The sequence below is a fragment of the Thalassophryne amazonica genome, chromosome 11 (assembly GCF_902500255.1).
Source record: "Thalassophryne amazonica chromosome 11, fThaAma1.1, whole genome shotgun sequence".
NCBI classification, from domain to species: Eukaryota; Metazoa; Chordata; class Actinopteri; order Batrachoidiformes; family Batrachoididae; genus Thalassophryne; species Thalassophryne amazonica.
The window spans coordinates 39,212,080-39,233,373 of record NC_047113.1 but is presented as its reverse complement, the minus strand read 5'-3'; the positions used below and the strand labels follow the sequence as shown (position 1 = coordinate 39,233,373).

Genomic DNA, 21,294 nt, shown 5'->3' with positions numbered 1-21,294 from the left:
ACAAAACTCTTTACCACTGAAACTAGAGATGCTGAGTGACAATAAGCCATATTTCATCACTTTTGACTAAGGGCGCATGGAGAAATCACATTGCGAAAAAGTGGTAATTTTGCATTTTGGCGACAAAAAGCGCTCCCTATACTTGTGCGCCCAAAGTCTGCCGACAAAATTTTCATTGAAATCAAAGTAAGAGGTCCTAATCTATTATTAAATGCATAAAAGACCTTGGCTGACTAAGGGCACAATTACAATAAATAGTGATTTGCAGCACTGAGAGTGGGCTGTGCACTGAGTCAGCCGCCAAACTTTTCAAGTTTTTTCATACTTGATAGACTAACACTAATGGAAATAAATTTGGCTCACTCAGGGCACACAGAAATATGAACATTTGAAAACCTAAATTTTGTGATTTTGGCTCATTTTATCCCTAAATTTCCAGGACCCCCTAAAAAAAAACAAAACAAACGGACCTTATCAAGGATGCAAAATTTGATTTCTGTTCCTTTCTAACTTATATCTACCCATTAAAAATTTTGGGGAAAAATCTGAAGGGGGTCATGAATCATCCTCTAATAGAAACCTGCCTGACTCTTATAAAAACTGGCTCCTAAAGATGATGAAAATGTTCTGAATCAGTTTTTTACACTTTCCTGTTTCACTGAGGCTGTGAAGTTTTTCCCACTGAGGCTGTGAGGTGAAGTCATTTATGATTAAGTAGCTTAGCTGCTTTTTAGGAAACAAAAATTATCATGGGATTGTTTGTAAACAGTTTCAATAAAAACCATTAACTGAAAATGAGTGAAGCCCCGCTCTATTGTCTGGGATAACCCTGAAACAGTCACTCAGCTCGACTGAGTGAGTGATTCAGCATCCTGCAGCTTAAAGCTAAATGGTAATGTTAGGCTAACTGATAAACTTCAGCAGTGCAGTAACATGTTTTATTTTTAAATTATTCACTCACCTCAGGAAAAATTTGCAGGAGCTCCGTTGCTCAAACTAGGTGTGTATATGTCCAAAAGTGAAGAAATTCGCACTGAGTGTGTCTGAGTGAGCCATGGTCACACCGGCTGCTCTCTTTCTCTCTGTTTTGTCCAGATGAGCTGCTCCGTTGAGTTGATCTAGACGGGGGTAGGTGTTAAATTCCGGGGTAGAGAGAACTGTGCATGCGTGCACATGCACAGTTGTGAGGTGGAGATCCTCTCGATGGGTAGATCATCTCGTCAGGACGCTGGGCGAGTCCATTCAGCTCAGCTTCGTCCAGCTTCACTGACAAATGGTCACTAAAAAGAAACTCCACTCAGCAGGGTAAAGTCATTTACTTGTCATGCTTTTTTGCTCATTAATCTTGCGGTTATGACTCGCAGGCCGAGTATTTCGCTTTAATTTTTGCTCTTTTTTTCCTGAAACACATGACGCTTCACCAACAGGGACTGCAAAAAAACGCCCCCCTATGCTGGTTGAATCACAGTATAGGGCCTCAAATCACAGCATAGGTGATCAAAATCACAGCGTAGTGACCCCCTACACCCCGAACTGTTTTTCTGCACCGTTTAGTTTGTAAAATAGATGTTTTCATATCTGCAAAAATAATGCTGATATTATGATTGTGAAAGGCTCATATTGGCCAACATTATAGGCCAACCAATATATCAGTCAGGGTCCACATCAATTTACTTCTTTTGCCAAACAGCCCAAGACCCAAAGATGCCCAGTTTCTAAACGCATAGTCACAGGCCTGGTATTTTTCCGGCCTGAGCCGGATTTCTGGCTTTTGGATCCGGATATATGCAGCAGAGGCAACAGGTTGCCATGTAATCCCTATGGAAGGACGCGTTGTGGGTATGTAGTGACGTGGAGATATCTGTCTGGAGTTTATACTTAACGTGGGCATGTCCTGTCTCTGGCGATCAGCCTGTGAGCAGGACTTATGTCTCTATTGTCTTATATTTAACAGAATTATGACCTAGTTTGAGGGGGAGAAAGCGAGGAAATGCAGCAGCAGCTGTTTTTTTTTTTTCTTTTTCTTTTTTTTGTTTGCGCACGCGAATGAATCATCTGTGAAGGTAATTTTATTAATTACACAGATGTATAATAAAACAAATGGTGACTGGTTTATAACACAATTATGACAGAGTTTGAGGGGAGAAAGTGAGGAAGTGCAGCAGCAGCCAGTGTTTTTTGTTCACGTGTGTGCGCGAGCGAACAAATCGTCCGTGAAGATAATTTTATTAATTACACAGATGTATAATAAAACAAATGGTGACTGGTTTAAAACACAATTATGACAGAGTTTGAGGGGATGATTCGCAAATGACGTTTAGCACCGGGAAATATACCGGTTCTTTGTTTAATGACATGATTTTTCATTGGTCTAGCTCAATGTGATAACCAATCATAGAATGTGTTTTAATGTGGCTCGATCTCTATCAGAACAAGAATCTTTTCTTAGCATTTTGCAGACGCCTGTTAGACAAAGCAAAAATTCAAATTCAAATTGCTTACGAATTTTGGCATTTCGGAAACAATATGCTTAGAAGAGGTGCACCGATCGATCGACCACCAATCATTATCGGCCGATCACGCCTTGATCGGTTTGATCGGTGATCGGCAAAATGCGCCGATCAAAAGGACCGATCACAACAGTGCACAGTTGTCTTGGGGGGTGTTTGTCAGGAAAATGATCATTTCTCTACATTGATTACAGACCCTGCAGCGGTCTGTGATCAAATGAAATCAATTTTATTTATATAGCGCCAAATCACAACAAACAGTTGCCCCAAGGCGCTTTATATTGTAAGGCAAGGCCATACAATAATTACGGAAAAACCCCAACGGTCAAAACGACCCTGTGAGCAAGCACTTGGCGACAGTGGGAAGGAAAAACTCCCTTTTAACCGGAAGAAACCTCCAGCAGAACCAGGCTCAGGGAGGAGCAGTCTTCTGCTGGGACTGGTTGGGGCTGAGGGAGAGAACCAGGAAAAAGACATGCTGTGGAGGGGAGCAGAGATCAATCACTAATGATTAAATGCAGAGTGGTGCATACAGAGCAAAAAGAGAAAGAAACACTCAGTGCATCATTGGAACCCCCCAGCAGTCTAAGTCTATAGCAGCATAACTAAGGGATGGTTCAGGGTCACCTGATCCAGCCCTAACTGTAAGCTTTAGCAAAAAGGAAAGTTTTAAGCCTAATCTTAAAAGTAGAGAGGGTGTCTGTCTCCCTGATCTGAATTGGGAGCTGGTTCCACAGGAGAGGAGCCTGAAAGCTGAAGGCTCTGCCTCCCATTCTACTCTTACAAACCCTAGGAACTACAAGTAAGCCTGCACTCTGAGAGCGAAGCGCTCTATTGGGGTGATATGGTACTATGAGGTCCCTAAGATAAGATGGGACCTGATTATTCAAAACCTTATAAGTAAGAAGAAGAATTTTAAATTCTATTCTAGAATTAACAGGAAGCCAATGAAGAGAGGCCAATATGGGTGAGATATGCTCTCTCCTTCTAGTCCCTGTCAGTACTCTAGCTGCAGCATTTTGAATTAACTGAAGGCTTTTCAGGGAACTTTTAGGACAACCTGATAATAATGAATTACAATAGTCCAGCCTAGAGGAAATAAATGCATGAATTAGTTTTTTAGCATCACTCTGAGACAAGAGATATTGCGCAAATGGAAAAAAGCAGTCCTACATATTTGTTTAATATGCGCATTGAATGACATATCCTGATCAACTTTTCTGCAGCGCGGCTTTGCTCTGAACCTTGAACCAATCGAAGCAGTGGTTCGCAGATCGAAGCAATGCTTCGTTTATACTTTCTTTTGCTTAATTTTCCCTCGCTAAAACCTTAAAGAGCATACGTCTGAGTATTATTTACCTTTTCTATGTTAAACTGAGCTGTTATGGTCTTCTGAAACAGTTGATAGATATATTTTATAACCTAAAAACGGGAGCGATGCTAACACGTTAGCATGTCTATGGCATTTTCAATATTAAAATTTACCATTACGCATTTGCAGCTGTCATCATGTTCAGGTGCATTTGTTTTCAAATTGTAATATTTCTTAAATTTATTTTTGTTTATATATTAATAATCTAATGCTTATTATATACAATTTTAGAGAAAGAGACAAAAAGAACCTGAATAGAAACACAACAGAAAATATATAATAGCAACTAACAATGAACATACATAAATAAATAAATACATACATACAGAAATAAATGTTTCCTGTGAACACCTAGTGTCTCTTACACCTCCATTTCATCCCTGTCTTATTTAAGTTTAATGACAGTTTGTTTCGGTCAAACCATATTTTCAATATGTTAATTTCTTCAGTGATTTTCTCCAGAACTATCTGCCAAACTAGAAAACTGCTGCATCCTAGTAAGAGCAGAATACTACTGGAATTAATTTTAATAAGGAAACTTGTTTTGTTTTTTATCACCTAAATGGATGCTGCACTCACTCCAGTTTATTGTCTGGAATAGTCCCAGATTGCATTTCAGAGCTTCTAGAATTGAAACATTTTCGTGCGGGTGGTGTTGGGGGGTAATTTTGGGTTTCAGCTTTTTTTGTTTTTCACCACTTTCATCCCTGAATATGTCAATCGTGAGTCACGTTTGTGCGGATTAAAGTTACTAACTGGGACTCCTGTCTTGTTGCGAGAAAGAAACGAGAATCGTCCTCCGTTCTGTTCACACAGCTCCAAACACTGCGCGGCTCTCTGATGAGTCAAGTTAGAATGATAGAGTCCAGTCGGAATTAATAACTTCAAAGTGAAACACCGTTTTGTTTATTTTTGTTTTTGCTTTCCTCTGTGACGTAAACTCATTTTGACTTCTGATATGAGCTGGACGGACAAGGATAGCAGTCGCCATCATCTAATGTAGTCCATGTCCGTCCAGCTCATATCAGAAATCAAAATGAGTCAAATGGCTCTGAGAGATCTAAATAGACTGCTGTGTAATGAATGGAACCACACTGCCATCTAGTGGATATCCAGTGTGCGTGAGTGTGTATTTGTGAATCCGTAGGCATTTGTTTGTGGATCTGTGGATTTCGCGAAAAGAATGTCTCAAAATTACGTCACAGAGGAAAGCGATGAATGCGTGTAATTGGTGATCCACAAATGCTGAAACTCAATTCACAAATACAATTTCCAGTTTTACAAGTGTATTTTTTTTTTTTTTTTTTTTTTTTTTTTTTACAAATTAAGTTTTATATTTGCAAATACAACATTATTTGCAAAGACCAATTTACAAGTTACAAATATGAAATTTGCACATTTGCAAATCAATGATTATTTGTAGATCACCCTGTGTGCATTTACAAATATTAATGAGACAATTTTAACCCCATAGAATGAGGGCTGTATTTTACATTCTCAACGTTCTGTAGGCTGTAACCTGAGCAACATGAAACATGGAAAAGAAAAGCTTGCTGGTAGAACAAAGTCAGTGTAAAACAAAAGTTGGCAGTTTATTCTAGTGTCTTTATTTGAATGCATGTTTTATGTTTTCATCATTAAGTTTTAATGCAAAAATAGTCCTATACATTAGACCTATATTCTTATTTTGGGCATGATCCAAATATGTACTTGATTGGTATCGGCCTTGATCGGTATCGGCCGATCAAAATTTCAGTGATCGGTGATCGGCCTAAAAAATCCTGATCGGTGCACCTCTAATGCTTAGCTCATGTTGTAAGTTAATAACCATTCGTTTATTGAAATAATAGTTATTTTTCACATATTTGAAACTCGGAGTGGATGCGAACCCAACCCTTTTCATTTTCTGCCTTGCTTTTCTTTCCACACTGATGTTTGCTTAGACTGGTCTGTTGAATAAACTATAAAATAATTGCCCCAAAAATATGAGCCCAGCAGCAACAGTGTTCAGTGGTGGTCGTATGTAGACAAAACCTGCAGATGTTAGGAGAACCTATGCCCAATTTTTGTTTGTGGTTATTTTATTTTTGCTTTGGAAAACTGCATTGTAAAACACAAACCACTTGACCTCAAATTTGGTAATGATTGTTTAAAATCTTTAACATTGGGTGTTCCTGAGAGCTTTCCAAACAGGTTTGAAAAGGCCTAAAATCGCAGCCCCCAGCCTGGGGCTTTGCCCCTGGACTCCATTGGGGACCTAGGCGGCCCCCAAACTCCTCGACAAATTACTTTCAGGTTTAGCCATATTGCCTCAATGCCAGCCCTGTAGTCAGAACCAATATTTCTAAATGCTCTTAATTAATCTACGTACAGATTTAACTAGCTTGGGTATGGTTTAGAAATATTTAGAAAATAAGTATAAAATGTCTGATACCAGATTTTAAAACTGTTTAAAATCAGTTATGTTATCCTTGACAAAGAACATGTGTTTTTCCAAGTTTTACCACAAACAGGACCGGTAAAGATCCACACAAGTTTTATGACAGATTTCCTTCCTGACACAGTTCCAGATGTGCAAGGAAAATGGGGCACATGTGGCCTTGAACTGGGGACCTTCTTGTTGGGAGGCAAGCGTCCTAACGGCATGCACCACCATGGAGCCTTATAAAAAATTATGTATTTATTTATTTTGATTAGCTGATTTGACTAATCATTGCATCTCAGCTGAGGAATTATATTTAGTGCGTATGTGTAATAAATATAATGGTTGTCTAATAGCTGTCAAATGTAAGGCTGCAACTAACGATTATTTTCACAATTGATTAATCGATCGGTTATTTTATTGATTAGTTGCTTGGTCCATAAAATCTCAAAAAATGGTGTCCAGGGTGTACCCTGCCTCTCGCCCAGTGACTGCTGTGATCTACTCCACCCCCACCACCATTACATTCAATTTGAATCAATAGGTATAGAAAATTAAAAGCAAGAGCTTTCAGCAGAATCAAGGTTGCTGTCTTCTTTATATCTATGTATGAAACTATGAGCTTGTATAGTTAAGCAAGAAGGAATGTCCCTGAGCGTTGCCTGACGTACCTTCACTTCTTCTTGTTCTAGTTCTACCTCCCGACAGGAAGGGCGCACTGTTTCAAGCTCGACCCAGGGAAAGAGCAGCGAGACCACTCATAAGATCTGTCTGGTGTGCTCTGATGAGGCTTCAGGCTGCCATTACGGCGTGCTCACCTGTGGGAGCTGCAAGGTCTTTTTCAAGAGAGCAGTGGAAGGTATGCAGCACTGAATTTTTACCCAAGGCCATCAAAATGTGGTCTTTGGGTATTGCTAAGGCTTTGCATCCGTCTGTCTGTGCTCAAAATAAGTCCAGTCCTATTACTGCCAGGGTCTTCAAATTCACTGGGGACATTTTTGGGACACAGACCTTGGACAAGTTCAAAGATGACTAACCTTGACCTATTATAAGAGTTCAGAAGGTCACATTCTGTTTCCTGTTTTTATGCTATGAGTGAAGCAATTTTGCTTTTTTTGGGGGTTGTTGACAGCCAACCAGAGTAGAGCGGTACCGTGACATTACTGGCTGGCCTCTCTCTGGTTTGTAATTCAACATGGCAGAATCTGCTCCAAAACCACTGCGTTTGTGTAAATCTCATATTTCTCATATATTATGTAAAAGCTAGCGAGCAATAAACACTTCTAAAACTGAAAACGCTGTTTTTCTACAGCGTCAGCATGCACATCACACAGTCAGAGGTAACTTCTGGTATTTTCAAAAGCTCATGTATGTGCGCACACACGCCCTCCAGCAGACGCCGTTAACCCTCCGGGGTCCGAGGGCATTTTTTGGACAGTTCACTCGCCTGGCATAAATGTTTTATTATTGCTGTTAACAGCTCTCCCTGCATCCCACAATCACATTTTATGTGTCTTTTTTTTTTTTTCAGGACAACCTGTACTTTCAAAATATATATGTTTTTGTTGTGTTTTATAAGTGTAATAAAGGTTTACAATCAAAAATAGGCAAGGAAAAAATAAAGTGAAAAATAATTTTCCACACATTTATTCAAAACACACAGCAAACTATAATAAACAACTGTTTTGACACTTTATAAAGGTAATTTGAGGTCTTGTGTGAAAGACTGAACAACAAAAAGGTTCAAACAATAAACACAATTGCACATTTTGAACAATATATACAAAATGGTCTATGCGTTTTGTTGTCCATTGATATGGTAAACCGTGCTTTACGCAGAGAAAGCAACAGAGTTATCCAGTAACATTCACATGCAAACTAGTGGAGCAATCCTGATAGTTACACACTCTTTGTTTGAGCACGTGAGATTGTCATCAGAGGCTCTCTGTCTGCGCCTGCTTTCACTGATCGCTGTGCGTAATGGCGCAGGGCACACTGAGTATGTACTAATAGTATGTACTCATTGGAGCACCCAGGGGGCTATTCAAATGGGCCAACTAATAACATATCACTCCTGAAAACGATCTTTGGCTTTTCACGTGAGGTAAATCTGCCCTACGATTGGATTTTGGAAAACCATGTGACGGTGAACCAATTCTGATTGGACACTCACATTGCTCACGTCATCACACAGCTTCTATGAGGAGTACAAAGATGGCCGATGGCTGGCTCGAAAGTCCGCGGAGTTAACTTTTCAGCAAAAAAAAAAAAGTAAGTTTCTATCTCATATCATTCAAAAGTTATTTGTAATTTGGTAAAGCTTGGTCTTACTGTCGTATACGACGGCGTCGACCCCAGAGGGTTAAAAGGTACATGCTCATACGGCCGAGGGTATTTCAACATTGCATTATATTTATTTATTTATTTTTTATTCATTGCATTCCCTGAAATGGGCCTGTTGTCATGTTTGCTGCTTTTTTTTATAACACTAACAACTCAGTAGTCTAAACAGTGAAGGTGTAAAACAGGTGTATCTTGCTCTTATGTCCTGCTCAGGTCAGCATAACTATTTGTGTGCCGGGAGGAATGACTGTATCATTGACAAAATCAGGAGGAAGAACTGTCCAGCCTGCCGGTTCCGCAAATGCTTGATGGCCGGCATGAACCTGGAAGGTCTATAATTCACAACATACGCAGCATCGTACACATTTAGTGAGCTTGTGTGTGCTCTCTCTCGTTTCTTTGTGTGTCATTCTTGTTCTTCCCTGTTTGTTGTTGTGAAGCACGCAAAACCAAGAAGATGGACCGCTTAAAGGGTATCCAGCAGAGAAACCCACCAGAGGTGATGCCTCCTCTTCCAGTGAAGACTTGCTCCCTCGTGCCTAAGTGCATGCCTCAGCTTGTGCCCACAATGCTGTCCCTGCTGAAGGCCATCGAACCAGAAACCATCTACGCTGGATATGACAGCACCCTGCCTGACACCTCCACCCGCCTCATGACCACCCTCAACAAACTGGGAGGCAGACAGGTCATCTCTGCTGTCAAGTGGGCCAAGGCTCTGCCAGGTTGGGACCAGGGCTGAAAATGTGACTCTTGCAGTTGGATACACTTTACTGTATATAATCAAAGCAGTTTTCACTTCAAGAACGTGGCACCTTTAGGTTGAGCTGCAGTTTTTAAATGAACTGTTGGTCAGATCATGTTGACATTCCAACTTTTCTTGTCTCGGTGGCTTAAACTACTATCAAAAAAAAGCCTTGTAGTCTTGTTGTCAAATCAAAGTATGTTCTGAGTTCCAGTCCAGCTTATGAAATTTGATGCTGTCCCAGTTTGTTTTGTGGATCACTGTATGACTGCATGCCAAAACTAAAATGTAACCACTGTGTGCAGTCATTTTGTCTACAGTTATGCCATTTAACAGAGAGCATCCTGTTATATTTTCCAAGAAAAATGTGAAATGAGAACCAAGTACAATTGAAAAATTAAAATGGAATTTTAGCTTTAAGCAGGATTAACTAATTTGGTGCATGCCTGAAATTATTAATGTTTTTGTTTTCCTACTAATCTTAGTTGTGTAATACTGTTTGTTTACTGTTTGTGTTACTGGATTACAGTTTAATTTGTGGCCATCTACTCCCCTCCAATCAGGTTTCAGGAACCTGCACTTGGATGATCAGATGACTCTACTGCAGTGCTCTTGGCTTTTCCTCATGTCCTTCGGCCTTGGCTGGAGGTCTTACCAACAGTGCAACGGCAGCATGCTCTGCTTTGCACCAGATCTCGTCATTAATGAGTATGTACTGCCAGTCTGTCAACTAACTAATAACCATTGAATATTAAATTTTTTTTTTTTTTTTTTATTTTGCATTTAGATGTAAGTTTTTGTGCTGCTACTTTGGTCTCTGCATTTATATTTGTTTTTGTTCATCAGAACCTTGTCAGTATTGCTGTGTGTGTTTTTCTTTCTTTCTTTTTTTTACAGCCCAGGGGGAAAAACAGTTTTGGTCTCTGTAGCTAGTTTCCCCATTGAGTACAATTTTTATATAAAAAAAAAACCTCAACAGTTTAAGTTACTTTAACCTCCTGAATACCTTCCTGGTAGTCAGGAGGATAAGCCATGAAATCACAATTAGGGATGTGGTTGTTTTGACAGCTGTGTGCCAGAGTCAGGGCCACGCTAGCAGTGCCTGCTCACTGCTGTGGACTCAACTCAGCTGGTGTGTCAGGGACAGTGGCAGAAGACCATGCAGCTTATCCTCGGCCAAGTCCTCTACCTCTTCCTGGGGAAATCCTGAGATGTTCCCAAGCCAGCAGAGAAAATATAATCTCTCCAGCGTGCCCAGGACCTCCTCCCAGTTGGACATACCTCACTACCGAGATGACCAGGGGACATCCTCACCAGATGCCCAAACCACCTCAGTGGACTCCTTTCGATGTGAAGAAACAGTGGCTCTGCAAGTCTCTCTTGGGTTTTTGTACCATTCACCCTTCTTCTTTCAGTTATTACCAAAAAATCAACTGATTTCTTCACCACAGCGGTCCAGTACAGTGTCTGCAGGACCTCAGATGCCGCCCCAATTCATCTGTCGATCTCGTGCTCCAACTTACCCCCACTAGTGAACAAGACCCCATGAAACGTGAACTCCTCCATTTGAAGCAATAACTCTCCCCTGGCCCAGAGGGGACAATCAACCCTTTTCTGACTGAAGACAACGGCCTCAGATTTGGAGGTGCTGATACTCTTTCTAGTCTCTTCACACTTGGCCTCAATTCTGCCCAGTGCACATCGGAGGTCATAATATGGAATGCTATGTGATTAATTGTACTAAGGGGCCATCAAATAAGTCTGTGCTCCAGTATTTCCACTGAGTGAAAATTTCATACTATTGATGTTAGCACTAATTAGCAGATAGCTTGGTGACATTAAAGCCACTGATGGTGCACTTTTTAATTCCCGCCACCCATTCACCAGCCAGTCCATGTGTCAGTCAAATACCCAAACCAAAGTTACCTTTACTTTGCTTGTTTGGTAGCTGTTACGCCCTGCCAAGATGGCAACATTTGGAGCCGTCTTATTCATGCTTCAAAGCCTCTCTTTGAAAAAACCTGAGAGTGACATCACTGAGGGGTTTATCCAATATATATAATATACAGTCTATGATCATCTCACATCTTATTTCCTAGGATCCTAAATGTTTCAGGTGACTTCAAGGTTATTTTATTAAACTTATCTATTCTTTCCGTTGTTAGAAATGAGCTCATTCATTCCATTAAAATATATATATTGCACGTTTCTCTCACAGATTGTGTAGGATGTCACCTTTTTTTTTTTTTTCGAAGTTATCTATAGTTGCAGCAGTATACTTGTTTTTAATGTATGGTAATTATCCGACTCAGTTCCCACTCAGTGAAGGATATAACTTTCAAATTTATTTTAATTACTGTGATGTCTAATTGCCATTGATGAGGGAATTTGTGATCTGTGTTTGGAAATGAAAAATGTGGATCATTGCATCCCCAGATGAGATCGCACAAACAGCCCTATAAATCAGGCATGACCTAAACAGACACGATGTTTAACAGTTTTCTGTCTGGCTGATTCCATCAGGGACCGGATGAAGCTGCCCTACATGGCCGAGCAGTGTGAGCAAATGCTGAAGATTTCCAGCGAGTTTGTCAGACTGCAAGTTTCCCATGAGGAGTATTTGTGCATGAAGGTCCTTCTGCTGCTCAGCACAGGTCAGACTCTTACCGGACAACGGCTGAACTGCCATGTCCACCTGCTTACTGTGGACTGCAGCTGTTAGGAAATCCATTTCTCCATGAGAGCAGATAAAGACGAGCAACCTTAGTGATGAGCGCTGAATAACACTCTCGTGGTATGTGTGTAGTCATACAAAAAAATCCAAAGATGACCGCTTTTGCACAGACTTCTTTGTGTTCATACTGGTCATCTACTTAAAATTAATGATTTATTATGGTAGATGATGGACTTGTTATTTGTTACTGAAAATAATTTTTTTTTGTTTTGGGTATCTTTATTATTGGTACAATGTCTCAGAATAACCAACTTGTGATGACGTTGTTTCATAGCTTATAATTATAAGATGGATGTTGGATATATGGGGGGAGATGAATATTAATTAATGGATTGTCACAACATCATGTTAGTTTGCTAAGAAATACTCTGTGTTTCACAAAATTTCCTCAAGTCTTCTTATGAAAGTTTAATGAAAATTTCTTCAATTTATTGCTATACAATGTAGGAAAATGTATTTCAGAGCATCTAGAACCCTTCTTTTCCTCGGATTTCTCTATTACTGAATCACATCCTTGATAATTAACACCTTTTACTGAATATGATAGTCAACTCACATTGGCACCTGGGGTGATGAAAATTGGCATATTTTGACACTTTTTTCAAAATGATAATTTTTTTCAACAACAGTAAATTTTGTTAAAACAACCTTGTGTATTTAAATGTGTAAATATGTTCAATTATATCACAAACCATCATACAAAATGTTCTATAGCCATAGCTGGTATATTTCTTTGATTTTTGAACTACTCAAAGATACAAATGACATGTAAAATTTTGGGTTTTCTACCATTTTGAAGCTTTTGTGGAAGGCAGATCACACTAGACACACCAAAACTGCCAATATTTCCCAACTCTACACCAAAGGTTAGCTTGGCATGAGCAGTTTCAAAGCTGTGAGTCATACGGGGAGCTCATTATTAAGATGCAAAGTTGGTAGAAAACACCGTTTTCACAATAGTAAAAAATTCACAAAAATTTCCAAAGGCTGTAACTTCAAATGTTTGCAAGATACAGACCTAATATTTGGCATTTCACCATAACTTTGTAATGAGCATAACATATCAAACTGACATAACAGAACTCAGGGGTGACCTGGGAGCCTCTGGGTGACTTGAGATGGAATGACCCAATCGCTGAAAGGACAAAGTTGATGATGAGTCCATATGTACTTATCTACCTGTTGATAGATTATAAAACATGTGACACGTGTGCTTTCAGAGAGGTGCTGTCTGGTGGATCTGCTGAGCCAGTAACAAACAACGACATGCATTGTAAAATGGTCACAGAAAACAGAAGAGTGTGCAACAAAAGTCATTATCAAACACAAATGATGTGGACAGATTGAACAGTGACTCACCACAAACACATCTGAAATGCTGTGGGATGTAAATGCACACACGAGCAACACGATCTGGCTGCCATATGCGTGTTTCCAGCACTGATTTTGAAACGTAGAGCCAAATTTTTCTTCTTAAAATAGACCCGCAGAGTCTACAGAGCTCTTTCAGATGTGCAGGTTTTTTGCAGACTGTGCCAAAACATTCTGCATCAGTCGGTTCTCTGTGCAAACAGTTTGTCTCCTCTCCTGCAGTGCCAAAGGATGGCCTGAAGAGCCAGGCGGTGTTTGATGAAATCCGCATGTCGTATATCAAGGAGCTGGGCAAGGCCATTGTGAAGCGGGAGGAGAACTCCAGCCAGAACTGGCAGAGGTTCTACCAACTCACCAAGCTGCTGGACTCCATGCATGAGGTACAGACATTCATTCTCTGCAGTCTGCAGCTTACACCAGGAATCCTCAGTGCTCATCTTTCTGGGATGTGTCAGATTCCTTTTGCTAGTTACTTTGAATTTTACATTAAAAATAAATGCATTGATTCAGTAATCCAGTGTAACTTGAATGTCGGTACATGTGTTGAGTACCTGGTACATGTTGCGGCCCAATGCAAAAGCTTTCAAATGCTACAATATACAAGTATTTATGGGAAAGTCCTGTGAATGTTTGACTGTGTGCCCTCGTTGTGTCTTCAGATGGTCCGTGGGCTGCTCAGTTTCTGCTTCTACACCTTTGTGAATAAATCGTTGAGCGTGGAGTTTCCTGAGATGCTCGTGGAGATCATCAGCAACCAGTTACCAAAAGTCAAAGCCGGGAGTGTCAAAGCACTCCTGTTCCACCAGAGATAACTGTGCCCCTGAGCAGACGCAATGCCTTAAAATCCCACCCCATCACTTCACCATCCACCCCACCCCCGAGAGCCACCCTGAAGGAGACCTCGTTCCCAACGAGGAGTGGAGGATGATTTTGGGAGAAAATATGCTACTTTGTCATGGCTGATGGGTCTGAAGGGAGCGAGCAGAGAGACTGCAGACGTTTGCATGGAAGCCAACAGCGAGCACAGAGGTTTCGTTTTTGTTCTGATTTATCCTAAGATTTAGTGTGTAACAAATAGGAAACTGTTCGTAAGGAATAAGATAATCACAAAGAGATATATCCTAACATTCATGTTGTCTCAGGTTTCTTACCCTCATATACACATTATAAAAATAGAGTAAATAAATATCTATGTACAGCTTCTGATAGTATTTTCTACCTTTTCAGATTGTAAACGTTTTTACAAATATCCAGGTTGTTGTTGCCTGGGAAGCTAATAAAGCTAAAATATAACACGCTCTTAAAAAAGCTTTTAGATGTAATCTTTAAGTTTTTAATCGCTTTCCAAATACATCTAGAGATCACTCTTTCATTGCTCCATTTTGATGGTAGGAATCATTTTTTGCCCATGTACATCATTCAAAGGATGATTTCTCCCACAAGCGGACCTCTTCCAGGTTTACATGCCTGTTCGACAAAAAGGGAAACAAAATGTGCCTTTTAATTTCCGTCATCTTAGCCACATGATCAGGGCTCCTCTTACTCCATCGTGGTCAGCCCGTGTCGTATGTTGATTGTACTCTTCTACAACATGCAGTTGCAGGTTTCCTTTTTTAGTGGCAGCGTTTATCTTTAGAAGTGGCAGCTCGGTCGTCCGCGGCATACAAATGATTCCTATTGTTGAGGAAGATTATTAAAGTCAGTTTTTGTTTTTTTTGTTTTTTTCTCATGTCAACGTCCGCACACTTAACTCCTTGAGTGCAGCTCCAGCACTTTGTACTGCGGTAAAGGCTTTACACGAATGTAAAGAGAGATGGTCTGGGCTGCTTGAGGAGCCTTGGTTTTCTGCCTGTAAACGGCCCGCTTCCATCTTTTTAGAGCGAGTAGTGTAAAAATGAAATGTGACAGATCCATGCGTCTACCAATCAGTAAACAAAAAAAAAAAGTATTTTATTGTTGTAAGATCATTTTAATATTTAATCATCATGAAAACTGATTTCTGTTCCTCTCTTGAGGCTCAAACCATTGTTTTTTGTTTTCCTTTTAAACTTCTATTTTGTAAAACTGACAGATCTTAACATGCTGCTGGTGGTGGTCCTTCTTTAAGCGTATATCCATGCACTTATGCATCTACTGGGATAATTTATTCTTACAGGCCTATGCATCGTTCCTTTGCTGCGTTTGTTAAAAATGAACAAATCGATGGACAGCTCGTGTCTGTGCTGCGCTTTGGATCACTGATTCATAACCGTAAAACCTCCCGCTAGTTTTCCCCAAACCCACTGTTTCTTTAGGCACCAGCTGTCTTAATGTTTGTTTGTGCGTTCGAGCCCCCGACATTCAAAAGCACTAAAGATCAGTCAGCTCGTGCAGTTGAAGTGCCGCTGCCGGGAGATGGGCAAAGCGTATTCTTGATTCTCTGGGAAAAGTTTCAGTGCCAAACACTCGTCTGATAACTGGGTGGTGTTTAAAAAGAAAAAATGACTAAATAAATACAATGTGTGTATATTTACTGATATATATATCAGAGTAAATAAATATTGATATATAATCTTATAAATTTAATGAATTTATTTAATAATAGAGAATATGATGGTTATCTAGTACTCAGTCCATTAAATGGAGTTACGAATGTTAACGATTGATACCTGAGCTTTATTTAAAATGGGACACTCAGAAACAAAACAGTCAATGTGTGTTATTATGTATGTGGGAATTTAATATGTTTGACCATTTGTCATTGATAACATGTATCCCAACTTCCTTGTTTCTGCCAGGAATTAAATGATACAGGTTTAAAAAAAAATGTGAATCCAGAAATGAAGGTTTTTCAGGAATTAGCAGATTTCTAGATGTGGCATGTACCGCTGTTTATATCTGACATTGTTGCACTGAGGATACAGGCTGTCTAAACCATATGTAATGTTTGGTGCTCGACATTTAATGTTCCTTTGGTTTCAGTAAGAGGACAAAAACTCTGCACACAGTGATGGTTTGTGTCACTGGGAATGAACTTGTCAATTTCTTGTAAGTGCCCACTTTTAGAACCACAGAAAAATTTTCTGCCTTAGCCTTTGGTAGATGGTCTTTTTGTGCACACCATCTTCAAACATTACACTCCGTCACACAATTATTTCATGGCTGCTTGAGAGCTGTTTGATGATTGCTCCATTAACCACCATTAACTTAAAACATACATCATTACTCCTCAGTTTGCACAGGCCCCATGTTAATATTACATTTGCTTCCAGGCAGAAAAGCACTGTGAAGCACTAAGTGTCTTCATTAAACAATATATTTATCATATATATGAACAAACCATGTAGTTTCTTCTGTGACACCAATAAACACCTAACAGTAAGTGTGTGGTGATAAAAAAAAAACACCAACCAGCTACATTTCGACCCCATCCAACTGCTTCCATAGAAAGAGGGCCAGGTCGAGTCACTTCAGTCCTGTGGGGCACATTAAATTCACAGGTATCTGTATGGTGACATGTAACTGTATGAAGTCTGAATATAGGGCTAACCCCACCCCCTTCCAAGTGTATTCCCAGGAAAAACAAAAACCTTTCACTTTCAGAACAATACAGTATAATGGACTGTGTTTCTGCAGCATCCTTGCCATGTGATGCAGTTGTTCAAACTGCTTTATAATGATGCCTCACATTGGCACACACACTGTCTGCAAGTGTGTGTGCTGACTCCGTGGTATAACTCACAAACTCGTAGCTTAAAGCAGATAACCCGTAAGTTGGAGAGGAAATGGCGTCTCACTAATTTAGAAGATCTTCACTTAGCCTGGAAAAAGAGTTTGTTGCTCTATAAGAAAGCCCTTCGTGAAGCTAGGACATCTTTCTACTCATCACTAATTGAAGAAAATAAGAACAACCCCAGGTTTCTTTTCAGCACTGTAGCCAGGCTGACAAAGAGTCAGAGCTCTATTGAGCTGAGTATTCCATTAACTTTAACTAGTAATGACTTCATGACTTTCTTTGCTAACAAAATTTTGACTATTAGAGAAAAAATTACTCATAAACCATCCCAAAGATGTATCGTTATCTTTGGCTGCTTTCAGTGATGCCGGTATTTGGTTAGACTCTTTCTCTCCGATTGTTCTGTCTGAGTTATTTTCATTAGTTACTTCATCCAAACCATCAACATGCTTATTAGACCCCATTCCTGCCAGGCTGCTCAAGGAAGTCCTACCATTATTTAATGCTTCAATCTTAAATATGATCAATCTATCTTTGTTAGTTGGTTATGTACCACAGGCCTTTAAGGTGGCAGTAATTAAACCATTACTTAACAAGCCATCACTTGACCCAGCTATCTTAGCTAATTATAGGCCAATCTCCAACCTTCCTTTTCTCTCAAAGATTCTTGAGAGGGTAGTTGTAAAACAGCTAACTGATCACCTGCAGAGGAATGGTCTATTTGAAGAGTTTCAGTCAGGTTTTAGAATTCATCATAGTACAGAAACAGCATTAGTGAAGGTTACAAATGATCTTCTTATGGCTTCGGACAGTGGACTTATCTCTGTGCTTGTTCTGTTGGACCTCAGTGCTGCTTTTGATACTGTTGACCATAAAATTTTATTACAGAGATTAGAGCATGTCATAGGTATTAAAGGCATTGCGCTGCGGTGGTTTGAATCATATTTGTCTAATAGATTACAGTTTGTTCATGTAAATGGGGAATCTTCTTCACAGACTAAAGTTAATTATGGAGTTCCACAAGGTTCTGTGCTAGGACCAATTTTATTCACTTTATACATGCTTCCCTTGGGCAGTATTATTAGACGGTATTGCTTAAATTTTCATTGTTACGCAGATGATACCCAGCTTTATCTATCCATGAAGCCAGAGGATACGCACCAATTAGCTAAACTGCAGGATTGTCTTACAGACATAAAGACATGGATGACCTCTAATTTCCTGCTTTTAAACTCAGATAAAACTGAAGTTATTGTACTTGGACCCACAAATCTTAGAAGCATGGTGTCTAACCAGATCGTTACTCTGGATGGCATTTCCCTGATCTCTGGTAATACTGTGAGAAATCTTGGAGTTATTTTTGATCAGGATATGTCATTCAAAGCGCATATTAAACAAATATGTAGGACTGCCTTTTTGCATTTACGCAATATCTCTAAAATCAGAAAGGTCTTGTCTCAGAGTGATGCTGAAAAACTAATTCATGCATTTATTTCCTCTAGGCTGGACTATTGTAATTCATTATTATCAGGTTGTCCTAAAAGTTCCCTAAAAAGCCTTCAGTTGGTTCAGAATGCTGCAGCTAGAGTACTGACGGGGACTAGCAGGAGAGAGCATATCTCACCCGTGTTGGCCTCCCTTCATTGGCTTCCTGTTAATGCTAGAATAGAATTTAAAATTCTTCTTCTTACTTATAAGGTTTTGAATAATCAGGTCCCATCTTATCTTAGGGACCTCGTAGTACCATATTACCCCATTAGAGCGCTTCGCTCTCAGACTGCGGGCTTACTTGTAGTTCCTAGGGTTTGTAAGAGTAGAATGGGAGGCAGAGCCTTCAGCTTTCAGGCTCCTCTCCTGTGGAACCAGCTCCCAATTCAGATCAGGGAGACAGATACCCTCTCTACTTTTAAGATTAGGCTTAAAACTTTCCTTTTCGCTAAGGCTTATAGTTAGGGCTGGATCGGGTGACCCTGGACCATCCCTTGGTTATGTTGCTTTAGACGTAGACTGTGTTTCATAATTATTGTATGGCCTTGCCTTGCAATGTGGAGCGCCTTGGGGCAACTGTTTGTTGTGATTTGGCGCTATACAAGAAAAAAGTTGATTGATTGATTGATTGAAGTTGCTCAAATGCACACTGGGAGCAGCAACTTGGGAATTCAAGACATTACTCGAGCATCTTATTGATTTGATCTCTCCTCCCCCCATGTAATGGAGAATTCAACAAAAAGGATCTTCTGGTCTCTCACCTCCAGTGCCCTTACCAGTCAGTCATTCTTCCTCTAATAAACCCTGCAAAGTCACCATGTATCCTGCTCCAGTAATTCTGTTGTAAAAACCAGTACGACTGATTTTCTACCATCACCATGTGAAAGACGACTAAACGTGGCTGGTGCTAAGCATTAGGGATGCATTTTGAGTCCACTGCAGTTAGCATGACCTCATATCCTAACTGCTCAGACACAACCGCACATTCTAACCACTAATGCATGGCCACGCACGCTAGCCTTAATTGTGCTTAATGTTGCCTTTAATGCAGTTGCTCAGCGGTCAAACAGCCATGTCAAGGTAACCATCTCTGGTATAAACAGCAGTACACTCCACATCCTGCTAATTGCTGGAAAATTTTCATCTCCACTGTAAATCTTCCAGCCTCCTCCAAGTATTTGATGTGAGTCCATGTTAAAGATCAGTGATAAGTAATCGGATCATTATGTGAAAGTGCTGAGTGGTGTATTTGAATGTGGAGAAAGTGACGCTTGATTGCTCGCCTGTCAGTGTAACCACAGATAAGAAATAACGCATAAGGTTTGAAGAGCTCCTGCACTCAGGTCATCATCTGTGTGTTTATCCGTGTCTGTAGTCACACGTTAAGAACCAAAAACCTTCAGTTTGAATTCACAAAATCTTGTGCTTTTTGTTCTATTTATGTCAGAGAACTTGACAGATCGTGTGTGTCGAGGTTTGGGTTTCTCTGCTTCATCCACGTCCTCCAGCGTGTGAAAAAAATGCAGCTTCACCCCCCCCTTTCTGGTTCCTCAGAATCATTCTGACAGCCATTTTCATAAGGGTTACTTTCACATTCAGTGCACTCAAAACTCTGCTGCTGCTCCATTTAAACAGATGTGTATAAAATAACTTTGCCTCAAAAATGCACTCAGTTTCTGGTATGTTTTTGAGAATGGATTATGCAATAGAAACAGACAGATTTCCTTTCACCACCGTTTGAAAAGATTTTCTGTTCGTCAGATATAAGCTACTTGCATATGGGAGAATCACATGACCTCTACAGGCCAGATTTTCAGGAAAGATGGTGTGAACCTCATCAGTTCACCCAGACTGCACAAAAAAAAGAAAATAGCCTATTTGATGTTTGAATGCAAAGTGACCAAAGCATTTACAAATTCAACAGATATCTGGGGAAGCCCAGAAGGCGCGTACTTTTTAAAAATCCCAACATTATGATGACTTTGGTCTAAATGCATAAACTGTGAATAGGAATCGGTTGTTTCACACAAACTGTTTGTGAAAGTAATCAAACCAGCTTGAATCTAAAAAAAAAAAATATATTGCACTACCAGCCTTTATTTGGAAATCTATTTTGTATAAAACATGCATTCATTAACTTTTGAGAATTATTAAGGGCAGATCATGTTTCACTGGGCTGTACATTCTCTAAAGCTTTCTGTTGCATAAACAAAAAAATATTAAATATGTACATACAATCCCCCTGTATAGAAATGTGTATTTGTCTCCAGATAATTTTCTGCACTAGCTTTTATTTCTCCTCTGTAGCGTATTTTTTCCCCTGTACAACTCTGTGTGCTACAGCACAGTGAATTGTTTGCCATAAACATGAGTTTGATTCTCAACCGAAACCTTGTTGTAAGCCACTGTTCATGTTTGTAGCAAGCACTTGTTCATCAAATAAACAGGCTTTTTCCAGTCTGGCACTCGGTTTGGCTTTTTGAAACTTAAAATCTGCAGTCCAATTCTGAAATCTCAGTGCATGTTTGAAGAATCTGGTGGTTGAAAAGTGAATGCCCAAAATATTTAAGAAATTGAATTCTCACTGCAGCTCTTGA

The 21,294-nt window shown here is 39.8% G+C and overlaps 1 protein-coding gene and 2 long non-coding RNA genes across 4 annotated transcripts in view; 1 reads left to right on the top strand and 2 right to left on the bottom strand.

Moving 5' to 3' along the window:
* nr3c1 (nuclear receptor subfamily 3, group C, member 1 (glucocorticoid receptor)) overlaps positions 1-14,802 on the top strand; it is a 64,533-nt gene extending 49,731 nt beyond the window's left edge. For both annotated transcript variants that reach the window (XM_034181259.1, XM_034181258.1), the window contains 7 exons: positions 6,997-7,163; positions 8,861-8,977; positions 9,088-9,369; positions 9,953-10,097; positions 11,913-12,043; positions 13,717-13,874; positions 14,154-14,802. In XM_034181259.1, coding sequence (XP_034037150.1) covers positions 6,997-7,163; positions 8,861-8,977; positions 9,088-9,369; positions 9,953-10,097; positions 11,913-12,043; positions 13,717-13,874; positions 14,154-14,306 — 1,153 coding nt within the window. In that variant the 3' untranslated portion in view covers positions 14,307-14,802. The remainder of the gene's footprint in view (positions 1-6,996; positions 7,164-8,860; positions 8,978-9,087; positions 9,370-9,952; positions 10,098-11,912; positions 12,044-13,716; positions 13,875-14,153) is intronic.
* On the bottom strand, positions 903-20,380 carry LOC117519969. The gene is made up of 3 exons (XR_004563495.1): positions 19,672-20,380; positions 11,019-11,021; positions 903-915 (listed from the first exon to the last, which is right to left on the bottom strand). It is a non-coding gene; the product is annotated as an uncharacterized LOC117519969 (long non-coding RNA).
* LOC117519967 lies at positions 15,332-15,699 on the bottom strand. The gene is made up of 2 exons (XR_004563494.1): positions 15,544-15,699; positions 15,332-15,501 (listed from the first exon to the last, which is right to left on the bottom strand). It is a non-coding gene; the product is annotated as an uncharacterized LOC117519967 (long non-coding RNA).
* Positions 20,381-21,294: the final 914 nt, after the last annotated feature.